We start from the raw sequence: 12,685 nt of genomic DNA, 5'->3' as shown, positions 1-12,685 counted from the left end.
ACTCAATACCTTCAAAGAGGTGGTATCTGCAGAGTCACTCAATACCTTCAAAGAGGTGGTATCTGCAGAGTCACTCAATACCTTCAAAGAGGTGGTATCTGCAGAGTCACTCAATACCTTCAAAGAGGTGGTATCTGCAGAGTCACTCAATACCTTCAAAGAGGTGGTATCTGCAGAGTCACTCAATACCTTCAAAGAGGTGGTATCTGCAGAGTCACTCAATACCTTCAAAGAGGTGGTATCTGCAGAGTCACTCAATACCTTCAAAGAGGTGGTATCTGCAGAGTCACTCAATACCTTCAAAGAGGTGGTATCTGCAGAGTCACTCAATACCTTCAAAGAGGTGGTATCTGCAGAGTCACTCAATACCTTCAAAGAGGTGGTATCTGCAGAGTCACTCAATACCTTCAAAGAGGTGGTATCTGCAGAGTCACTCAATACCTTCAAAGAGGTGGTATCTGCAGAGTCACTCAATACCTTCAAAGAGGTGGTATCTGCAGAGTCACTCAATACCTTCAAAGAGGTGGTATCTGCAGAGTCACTCAATACCTTCAAAGAGGTGGTATCTGCAGAGTCACTCAATACCTTCAAAGAGGTGGTATCTGCAGAGTCACTCAATACCTTCAAAGCCAGACTAGACAAACATTGGAGGAATCACCCGCTTCGCTTCGACTACAAATCTAGAGATATGTATTGAGACTAATCTCGGATGTATAGGCCCGTGTTCCTTCTCATAGTATATTGTGCTAAAAAAGCAAAAAAGAGGAGGGAAAATAACAAAGGGGAGAGAACGAGAAAAAACAAACGCGTGAAAAAAAAACGTGAAAAAAAACAAAAAAAAAAAAAAAAAAAAAAAAAACCTAGAGCTAATAGAGTATAAAAGGCTACATAAACAATATAATCTTTTCTATATTCATAGTTAACACTTAAAATTGTTGCAGGTGTGTAAAAATCTTTATTTGAAAACTGGTGAACTAAGGTAGTCTGACAACATTCCACAAGTTCTAATATTAAACAGTGTACACCGTCTATATCAAGTAATTCGTAATGGCTACGGAGATCAAATACATAAATCCAATCCAACAAAAATGCATTTCCTACATCAATTACAAAACCAAACAATCTACAGAATAGATGCGCCAGAAAAATCAGATTTAAAACACCATCTATATATATAAAAGCAAAAATGTTTGTATGTATGTTCGCTTTTTGTGGATGTCAGCAAAAGGCTTTTTTCCAGCGGATTCTCGAGGCCGTCGCTCATTTTTAAAACTTTTTATATCACGTCTAAATGATAATATCTACGACTTAACGGAAGTCGCCTCTCTATTTAATTTGCCCGACTTTGAAACGTTAAATATTCAACATTTTCGGATCTGCGCGTGTTGCTTTCATTTTTCGGTATAAAAAAAACGAAACTCGATTCAAATCACTGGCCCACGGTCTCCAGAAAGCGATGTAACGTTTGGTCAATGTCGGCAACGGTTGCTTTCATTTTGAGACGAGACACTCCCTCTAATAAACGGGGAGCTGGTTTTCCCTAAAGTTAGGTAAAAACAAACAAACTGGGTTATTGACCTCATTAAAAACTGTCCCGTAGAAAATGTTAACTGCTGAATAGCTATTGCTTACGTCATTAACTCTACCACTTCTACTTGACGTCATTAAGTGCGGGCACCTGTCAATTCTCTTCTTACTTAAATTCAAATGTCTTTCAGTAACTCATTCTGGCTGGCCGAGTGGTTAATGTGTTATGTTTTTTTCACATTTTATTTTCCAACTTCACCTCAAGGCTTCGGGTTCAACCCCACCTACTTACCAAACCTTTTTTACCCCCCCCCTTCCCCCTGTTTCTTTTTGATTTAAGAGCACACACCTCGAAACACTTGGGCAACGCCGGGTACCCCCCCCCCCCCACTAGTAATAAAAACAGTAAAGTTACTCAACATTTTTTCAATATTTGATATTATAAATATTATAACTATTTTCAATATTAAATATTATAAGTATTATAAAAAGGCTGACTGAGAAGCCATCAGGGATCTCATCAGAGACGCCCCATGGCGAAATATCTTTTCACTTCCTGCTGAACAGTGTGCAAATGAGACCACTGAATGATTCAAAATGGCAATTAAAGCAAATGTTTCCACGCAGAAATTTTATAGCAAGCTCCACTCTCCCCAATGGTTTACTTCTACGTGCAGCGGCCATTGCGCAAAGGCAGCATACATACCACAGATTTAAGACAGAAGTATATAGAAGCCAGAAGTAACTGTAAGAAAGAAATAGTGACAGCTAAGAGAGAATTTACTGAAACCACCAAAAAACGCATCGAAGCACAGAAATTAAGAACCCATGACTTCTGGAAAATCTACAACAGTGTAGTAAATATTGGGCAATCAACAATTCTCCCACTATCTAACAATCATGAGGTTGTTTGCTCGGCAACCGAGAAGGCTATGCTTGCCAGTCGGTTTGCCTCCAACTCTACACTGGACCCTGCTAACCACCCCCTTCCAGACTCTCCTTTGCAGACAGACGCCACACAAGATGATCTGAAAATCACCCCTTCTCAGGTGCATCCTATCATAAAAAAATCTTGACACTTCAAAAGCATGTGGACCTGATCTCATCCCGGCTGTGCTATTAAAAAAGTGCTCTGCCGAAGTAGTTCCAGTTCTCTCCAAACTTTACAACAAATGCTTTCATGAGTATTGCTTTCCTGCCTGCTGGAAAACTGCTTCTGTGGTACCAGTTTTCAAGAATTCTGGTGAAAGAACTGACTCAGTAAATTATCGCTCCATTAGCCTCCTCCCACTTTTCGCAAAAATATTCGAGTCCATAATTAACCAACCTCTAGTCCATCATTTTACAGATGCTAAACTTCTGACCGACCAACAATATGGATTTAGACAAGCCTGTTCCACAGCAAACATCCTAACTAATCTTTGAACGTATATACTATTCACTGGACAAAGCAGAGAGCGTAGAGCGGTAGCTTTAGATATATCTAAGACTTTTGACAGGAGCGGTATCACTTGAAGAATACTTAACATAATTAAATCCTTCTTAGATAAGAGAAAAATTCAGATTGTCCCCGAGGGTCGTACATCTAAACAATATGATATAAATGCGGGAGTGCCTCAAGGGTCTATCCTTGGACCTCTATTATTCCTAATATTCATAAATGACCGCCCTGACAAAATTGTCTGTGAGATGGGTATCTATGCTGATGACACCACGCTCTATAACAGACATGACAGGAAAACAAATGATCACATATCTAAAGAAATGGCAGAAATACTAGAGGAGGACCTCCAATCTGTAGTGGAATGGAGACAAAAATGGATGGTCACCTTCAATGCTGCCAAGACTAAACTTGTTTCCTTCAATTACAAGAAACCTTCTCTATCACCAATAGGAATGACCAAAGACTATCTGAAAGTACATCTTTTAAACTCCTCGGCCTAATGTTCACAGGAAACAGGAGTTAGAACAATTACATTGAGAGTATTGCCAGGACCGCTGCAAAGAAGGTAGGTTATCTTTACAGTGCTAGAAACTACTAATGCCCGAAAGTATCCTGTATCTCTATAAGACCACGATTCGGCCATGTATAGAGTATTGTTGTTATATTTGGGCTGGTGCATCTGCTACTAGTCTCTCGCTCCTAGACAATGTTCAAAAGAGAGTCACCAACCTGATAGGTCCTGAACTTTCATCTAAGCTTCAGATTCTGCCCCATCAACGAAATGTAGCATCGCTCTGCCTGTTCTACAAGTACTTTCACGGTGAATGCTCCAACGAACTGTAAGCACTCATACCCCTTTGACTTAAATACCCCCGACAAACCCGACAAGCAGCTAAATTACACCCCTTCACAGTTGAGATCCCTAGATGTGAGAGAGCCTTCTACTCCAGTAGTTTCTCCCCCAGAACTGCTAGACTTTTGATTCCCCTTCCAGGTTCCTGCTTCCCCAACTGTATTGACATGCAGAAGTTCAAGTGTAACGTGAACTGATATCTTGCTGCTCAACTCCCCACATAGTACCCCTGTAGCTTATGTCCCTGATAGTAGCCCCCTACATCAAAGTGGCAATGTGCCTTGTTTGGGGTAAAAAAAAATATATATATATATATATATATATATATATATATATACACACACACACACACACAAAATAAAATCAACTTTAAGTATTAATCTTTTTTTTTTTTTTTTTTTTTTTTTTACTTTTTATAAAATTAAGATATAAAAGAATACTAACTTTCCGAAACATTTCTACGGCTTGTGGAACATCATACTGGCGGGCTGAAAAATAAAATACATCAAAATGAAATGGATTTCTAATGTCTTCTTTACCGGCATATGCATCTAAATATTAGCATAAAACGTTTAATGAAAAGTTTTGTTTTTTTTATACTTTTATAGCAAAATATGCATTTCTAGTTTTAGTTTTACACTTTTCTTCTACAGGCTACAGGTAATAATTTTGTAAACTAAAACATCTTGTAAATCTTTCTTGTAACTTAAAAAAAAATTTTTTTTTAAAATTTAAAAAAAAAATTAAAAAAAAAAAAAATCAGTCGTCTGCTTATTTGCATACTAGCTATATATACTTACCGTTGCCAGGCTGAAAAATATTAGTGGGTGGAGGGCTTAGTCACATACTATTTAAGATACACCGAATGTCCTAACTTCTTATGATTTTCCTGAAAGCAGATCACATGTTGGTTTTATGGAAGCATTAAATATATCAATTTTCACCCATGAAAAACAGGAAATAGTTTAAAGGGGAAATAATACTGACAGCTTGAATAAACTTATTTCCGTTTTAAAGACAATTAGTGTAGGCTAATAATAATTGAAAATAAATATAAATTAAAAGTAAATTAAATCAACTTTAAATAAGATTTCTAAATAGAACAATGAAAACAATTATATTACAACAAAGAATTACATGGAGCTAATTAATAGATTTTCTTTAATGTAATATGCAAGTGAGGTTACTTCTTGAGTATATATTTCCTTTGAATAAATAATGTGTGTGTGTGTGTGTATATATATATATGTATGCTGGAATGTAAGTGTGTGTAAATGTCCGTTTCCAGTATGAAAATTTGTGAATCGGTGCACATTTTGTACATATAAATCCAATTAGGAACAAACACAAGAATACAACTTTATTATTAAGCTTGAATAAATTACTTTCCTTTGATTTAGCACACTGTCGGCATTTTGGTCGTTCTAAGAAAGTATCAAACAGAATTATATTATTCTACCATTTAGCAATAATAAATGCCGCAATGTTAAAAACAATTGAATGTTTTAAATACAATAAATATGAGCTAATCATTAAAATGTTTTCTTCAAATATTTTAAAATTATATTTGAATATAAACAGAAATTATGTGCGTCTGCAACCTAAACCATGTCAGTACCTATTCTCCCTACCTCCAATATTTTTTGCAGCTTATTTTAGATGTTTTAAAAATGTTTAATCTAGAAATGTCATTATTTACAACACTGACTTCAAATCCAGCATCAAATATTTGCCATAAACCACGCCATAAATAATCAAACTTAGCTCATTTCATTGATCAATTTTATCACTCCCATAGTTCTCTTCATTTTTTGCCAGATAATCATTTTATCTCATTAACCCTTATCTTTGAGTGGTTTTTGATCTCCATAAGCGGTAATTTTTTTGTTATTCAATTTTTATTCATCTGTTTCTTTTAATTAGACCAGCAATATATATGTTTGGTGGACACATCTATTAGTTTTTACATGTAAGAAATTATCAAAGAAAATAGAGCAAAAACAGATTCATTGTTCGAACATTATTGCACAAGAAATCAGGCTCATATTCTCACACACACCAACGTTTAATGCAAAGTCTAGTTCCCCTTCACACAACAATGCCTACAAGGTAGGAACATGTTGCTTCATCGTGGATTTGTCAGTTGTATAACCCTTATTTCTTCCCGCTTGTTGATTGGATCAGCAGATATGAGCTCAATGCAATCTTGTTGAACTCTTAAGGATTTAATTTTTTTTTTTGAGATTTTTCTCAAAATCTATCAGTTTGAAGATTTCTGGTTGCAACCAATGTGCATAATAAATCATTGTTCAGCATTGCATACCTTTAGATCAAATTACTTAAATTTCTGATTTAACTTTTACAAATTCAAAATCCGGTACTTATGCATTCTTTGAACCAGACGTAACTCCACATTTGGCTCAGCTTTTCCCAGAACACTGCATCAACAGCTTAGGTTCAGCTGCTGTCTGATGTAACGTGGCAATCAGCCAATCACAACACAACACGCTGAGTTTCAACTTGACATGCATGTGCATGCCCGAGCAGCAGACAAGAATTTGGCTACCAATTAGAAGCGGAACCATCAGGAAGCTTTTGGACACCTATCTTTTAGAGTATGTGGAAGCAAAAATTTGGTAGCGATCCGTTTGTCTCCATATTAAATACATTTTCCTAAGAAATTTTCCTGGCATTTGAATCAAAAAAAAATAAATAAATAAAAAAAAAACAAAAAAAAGAAGCCCAACACACCCACTTCTGTTGTTTCATAAAAAAAACAAAACACCTTCCCCAAAAAATAAGTTTGTTTCAATTTTCTTTCATAATACAAAAAAAAAAAAGTATCAAAACATTTGCTTTAAATTATTTATTGGACAAAAAAAAAAAAAAAAAAAAAAATTTGCTAACACTTATTTGAAATAAAAATTTTTGCTTAAGAATTTTTTGACACAAATAAAATAAAAAAAAAAACTTTACACAGTTAAAACAATTTTTCTGTTGATGTTTCTACATTTAAAATTTTACTATTTTCTTTTTATGTAGCATTATGATTTCATCGGCAACGCTTGGCATTATCCGGCTGTTGATGTCATGCTCTGGAGAAAGCCAAGAGAATGCCGAGTTACGTCTGGTACAAAGGATACATAAGTACCCAAAGTTCTTTTGTAGAAGAAAGTATTGAGAAAAAATTTAAGTTAAACAAATTACAATTAGTAATCATTTTTGCCAAAGTGGTTTAACTTGAATAAGAAACCTCTAAAATGAAAACTTGGGATATCGGTTTGGGTAATGCACAAGTGAAAATAGCATAGACATTTATTTCCTAAATCCGTTTAAAAAAAAAAAACTTGAAAGGTGAACTTTTATTTAAATTCTATATCTACATGAAATTATCTTATATTTTATTGCAATTTTCAGTCTGCTTTTATTTTTATTGCATATATATTTCTCAACCCACAAACTTATAAAAGCTCAATTGGCATACTTTTCAGTCTAGTAGTCAATGTTTTTGATTGTATTAAAATATTTTAGAACCTTTGACAGTCCAGACCTTTCCTCCACTACTGAATTGTATATTTGATTTAAACCTTACATAGCCAAAAATTATATACAGTTGAAAAATGTTAATTTTTTCTCATAAATAAGAGACTAATATGGCAAAATTAAAACTTTTAAATTCCCATAACTTCGTACTTGTATGGTTTAGGCATGCCCATCCATCAACTGACCAAATTCAGAAGGCAATAGCATCAACACTGCAACTGGGATGGCGCATTAACTGGTCAACTGACATGGTTTCTAATGATCAAAGCTGATTTAGAAATTATGACCCGCCCTCACATATTCAGTGTGTGATGATGGAATCATAAATCGCTGAAGTTGCTGAGGATTCAGCAGCAGCAGAAACTTGGATGGACTAACATGATTTGTGATGCTCAACCTACTCTGGATGAATATTATCACAAGTACAAGTTAAATCTTGAGACATATCGATTTCTTTCCAAAAGACAATCATCGTGTCAAAATATTCTTTTAAATCCACTTCTAATTTACACCCTCTCTCTCCCCGTGACCGTCTCAATGCAAATTGACAAACTCCATAATGTATAAAAAAAAAAATATGTGGACTAACCATAGCCGAGAGTGATCCAAAAGCTTCTTTTTTCGAGTTACTACAATGAGATGCAAGATTAATTCCTTAATAATGCTGGATGTTTATTAAAACCACAATTCGCCCATGCATGGAGTATTGTTGCCACATCAGGGCAGGTGCATCTACCAACTAGTTTCTTACTTTTGGACAGGGTAAAAAAAAAAAAAAAAAGTCAAATCTTGTGTCCTTCACTATCAGCCAAGCTCAAACCTTTGTCCCATCACCACAATGTTGCATCCCTGCACCTGTTTTACAAGCACTTTAATGGAATATGCTTTCATGGACTCATACCAGTTGTACCTTCGACATACATACTCCCAACTAACCTGACAAGCATCAAAATCCCACCCCATCACTTGAGATCCCTAGATGCCAGAAAGCCTTCTAGATTAATACTTTCCACAAACTGCTAGACTTTGGAACTACCTCTATTACCTTCTTACCTGACTGTACGAACCTACAGAAGTTGAAATGTAATATGAAGAGACATCTCACTGTTCAACTCCCTACGGCTGTTAGACACGATCCCAAATAACTTGGCATGTTCAAGATGGTAATATGCTTTGTTGATGATACTCTAGCTGTACCTGGCCACGCGTTGCTGTGGCTCAGTTTGTTAAAATGGAACACATGTGAAAGTAGAGAAAAGTTTGATTCTTTTTTACAAGAGAATGTACAAATTATTTTTTTTTTAACAGATGTTAAGAAAATAAACAGAAAAATACTTTCATCATTAATTATGCAAAAAAAAAAAAAATAAAATAAAATGTTGATTTAGTGAGTCAATATTATGCTTATAAATTATCATAAAACTTGCTGAGTATGCGCTGTTTTACGGTTGTTGTAAAAATGGAACGGAAACTTAAATTTCGCTTCGTTTTAATCTTTAATTTTTTTTAATTGTGCCCCCTCCAAACGAATATAATCAAAACAGTAACATTCAACAATTGTACTTTATGTATATAAAACAAAACATTTATTTAAAAAAAAAAGTTAATAACGAAAGGGAAATAATTCCATTTTTAAACGAAAAAGTCAGTTTGGTATATCTTTTTGTTATTTTTTACATAAGTCCAGCTTACCATTCACATTGGAAATGTCGACATTTATAGGTTGTCGGGTACGTTTACAACGAATAAACACTCCAATCTAGTAGATGTATCAATTTTTGTAGGAATTTTTTACACCCCTATCACGAAACTGCGAATAAGATATAAAAATCTCGTAATTTCTCTTTTAAAAGTGGGTTGTTTATTTTCTTTATGGATTACACTTCCAAAATAAACTATTAAAGTTGTTTTAAAAGTAATAGAAATATTTTTTTTTTAAAAAACAGTAATGAATTTTACGAACTCAATATTTTTCAATTTTTAAACTTTAAAAATCTATCAAAATTTTTCTATTGATTCTATTTTTACGACATTTTCAGGGTCAATGTGAAATTTTATGCTCTTTCCAATAAACGGAATATAATATTTTAGTCAAACGTTTTTTTTTGTTTTTTTTTATTATTCACGCCCCTCTCCATTTTCAAGTGTCTAGTAAAAAGTAAATAATTAATTTACTCACCAAAGTTTTATATATCACAAATTAAAGAGAAAAGGTCAATAAGTAATATATTCAAATTTAAAACAAAAAAGTAGTGTTTTTTTTAGAAAGTTACCTGTAAAGTTCGAAGTTTAAAACCTTTTTTTTTTTAAAACCACGTTTTTTCTTTTCTTTTTTATGAAATCTTGGTCCTTGTTGCTTTAATTGAAAAAAAAAATTAGGGCTTGAATTACATTTTTTCGAGTAGTTATAAGCTTGGAAAAACAGGGGGTAGAATAATTCACGTCTCCCATTTTGAAATATCTATTAAAAAGTAAATAATTTATTCACCAAAGTGTTATATATCACTAATTGAAGAGAAAGGGTAAATAAATATATTCAAATTTAAAACAAAAAAAAAGTAGTGTTTTTTTAGGAATTTACCTGTGAAGTCCGAAGTTAAAACCTTTTTTAAAAAAACATGTTTGTTTTTTTTGTTTGTTTTTTTTTGTTTTTTTTTTAATGAAAACTCGGTCCTTGCTCCTTTAATTGGAAAAAAAATTAGAGCTTGAGTTACATTTTTCGAGGAGTTATAAGCTTGGAAAGACGGGGTGGAATTATTCACTATTTTTCACGAAATTTCTGACACACCTACCAATCTACCCATGTTAAGAACGGCTTTCGGAATAGACACCCCTAACCTTGCCAGAATACCCGAAAAGCTATAAAAGTTGACATGTTGAATGTGAACGATGAGTTGGACGTAATGTAAAAATGTACAGAATTTAAAAGGGAACGAAATTCAAATTTCCGTTCCATTTTTACAACAACCGTAAAGCAGAGCATTCTATGCAAATTTTACATAACTTACTGTATTAATGCTATTTTTTTTAAGCAAAAAAAAAAAAAAAAAAAAAAATATTTAGGTTTGGCTATAAATTCCTAAACTCATTTCACCCTAAATAATTTAGGTGACTGAAATAGGAATCTAATTGAATCTTTAATTTCCTGAATAGTATGCGAGAATTCATTTTTCTTTGAGTTATATCGAATTCATTAATACGGACGTTAGGGGCTTTTTTGTAACGTTACTGTAAAAATTATTTTTTATTGTTACAAATTACAATGCTTTATTTATATAAAAAAAGCAAAAATAAATGCTTGCGTTTTTTATTTACTACTGAAAACCATAACTTTAGTAAAGGTATTTTTTGTTTACACAAAATAAAACATTTTCACTAAGAGTTAAGTAAAAATCATTAGTTCATTATATTCTGCGATCATTATTTGAAAAATACTGCAATTTTCATTAAAATTGGTTAATTTCCTGATTTTGGGTGAATTTTTAAGTAAAGGGAGGAGTCAAAATGTGTATACACTTTGAGCTTCGGCATTCATTTTGTGTGTACCTACCATTTTTCGATGAATATTTCATAGGAAAGCGACAACGTGTGGTTAATTTAAATTAAATTTCAATCACATGGTTACATTATCAATAATCATGTGATTACACCCATTGAAAATTTACCGATATTGTGAACACATTCTGTTTACATTAAGCCTGTAGTGTTTTTTTAGTGATGCAATGTTGGCAACTGAGATTTAAAAAAAAACCCTCGATCAGGAGAAAGAAGTGTCCAGAAAATCGCTAGATTTTTAACTTTTATCGTCTGAAATTTTAAAAAAAAATCGCTAATTCCCCCCCCCCAATTCCATATTTTAACTTCCTACCATAAAAAAATTATAAATATAGTATATTCAATACATAAAATGTTCCGTGTTTTCTCACTATATATTTCTGGAATTATATTGAAGCGGTTAGCTCCCCATATTTTATCAGCTAGTTTTGCCTGTTTTTTTCAGAGAGGGTATTTTTTTTTTTGCAGGAAACAAATCATAAACTCAAACTTTTTATAATAAAAGTTAAATTGAAATATACTGCAAATTAAACATCACAATAATGGTGCAATATTTTGAAATTAGAAAAATAAAAAAACAAAAATACTTTGTTTTAGCATGTTAAAAGTATTTAGGTTGGTAGATAATTAAATTCTACTGTATTGGTATAAGTTTTGTTTTTTTTTTGCTGTTTCTTGCTTTTTACAATTTTCGACTAAATACTTCTAAATAAAGCAGTGTTGTTTAGATCGTATTTTAAACTAAACTTTGGAGGTTGGAATGCCCCCCTCCGCACCTAAAATGTACTTGGAAAAATAGATTTTATAGCAAGATTTAAGAATGGTTAGCCGAAAAAAGGTGAAAAACAACACAAATAATCAATAAATAATTGTTACCAAAGGCAATGAATGCTACTTTTTTTTACTTACATGAATGAGTTTATTTTATGTTTTAAAGTATTTTCAAGCGCTTTTCTTTATTTTTTAATCTAAAATTGCGGGTGTGTGGGTGCGAAATATCTCAAGATTTTCTAGAATTCCCCACTAGATTGCAAATGAAATCTCCAGATCTAGCAGGAAAACCGCTAAATTGTAACACTGGTCACGTGATAGGACGGTAATAAATAATTGTCCCTAAATAAAAAAAAAAATGGCCTTTCAGTACAAAGAAAAACACCTATTTATCATAGAAAAATAAAGTACAATGTTACAATTAAAAAGAAATATATAAAAACACACATGGATATAGTAAACATATTATACCAAAACGTGGAAGCAATCCGTCCAGTGGTTTTTTAGACTTAATTGCGAACGAACCAAGAGTTACATTTTTATATCAATCTATATCTATATATCTATATCAATCTATATCTATATATCTATATCAATCTATATCTATATCAATCTATATCTATATATCTATATCAATCTATATCTATATATCTATATCAATCTATATCTATATCAATCTATATCTATATATCTATATCAATCTATATCTATATCAATCTATATCTATATATATATATATATATCAATCTATATCTATATCAATCTATATCTATATATATATATATATATCAATCTATATCTATATCAATCTATATCTATATATATATATATATATCAATCTATATCTATATCAATCTATATCTATATATATATATATATATCAATCTATATCTATATCAATCTATATCTATATATATATATATATATCAATCTATATCTATATCAATCTATATCTATATATATATATATATATCAATCTATATCTATATCAA

General features: G+C 32.4%; 1 protein-coding gene across 2 annotated transcripts in view; it reads right to left on the bottom strand.

The window, feature by feature from the left end:
* LOC145272500 (retinal-binding protein-like) overlaps positions 1 to 12,685 on the bottom strand; it is a 573,911-nt gene that overhangs the window by 235,036 nt on the left and 326,190 nt on the right. For both annotated transcript variants that reach the window (XM_080127042.1, XM_080127038.1), the window contains one exon: positions 4,269 to 4,312. In XM_080127042.1, the coding sequence (XP_079983168.1) occupies positions 4,269 to 4,312 (44 nt within the window). The remainder of the gene's footprint in view (positions 1 to 4,268; positions 4,313 to 12,685) is intronic.

Source organism: Euprymna scolopes, chromosome 1 (assembly GCF_053919585.1).
Source record: "Euprymna scolopes isolate OS-2025 chromosome 1, ASM5391958v1, whole genome shotgun sequence".
Classification (NCBI taxonomy): Eukaryota; Metazoa; Mollusca; class Cephalopoda; order Sepiida; family Sepiolidae; genus Euprymna; species Euprymna scolopes.
Note: the sequence above shows the minus strand (reverse complement) of the source record. Positions and strands in the feature narration are given on the sequence as shown.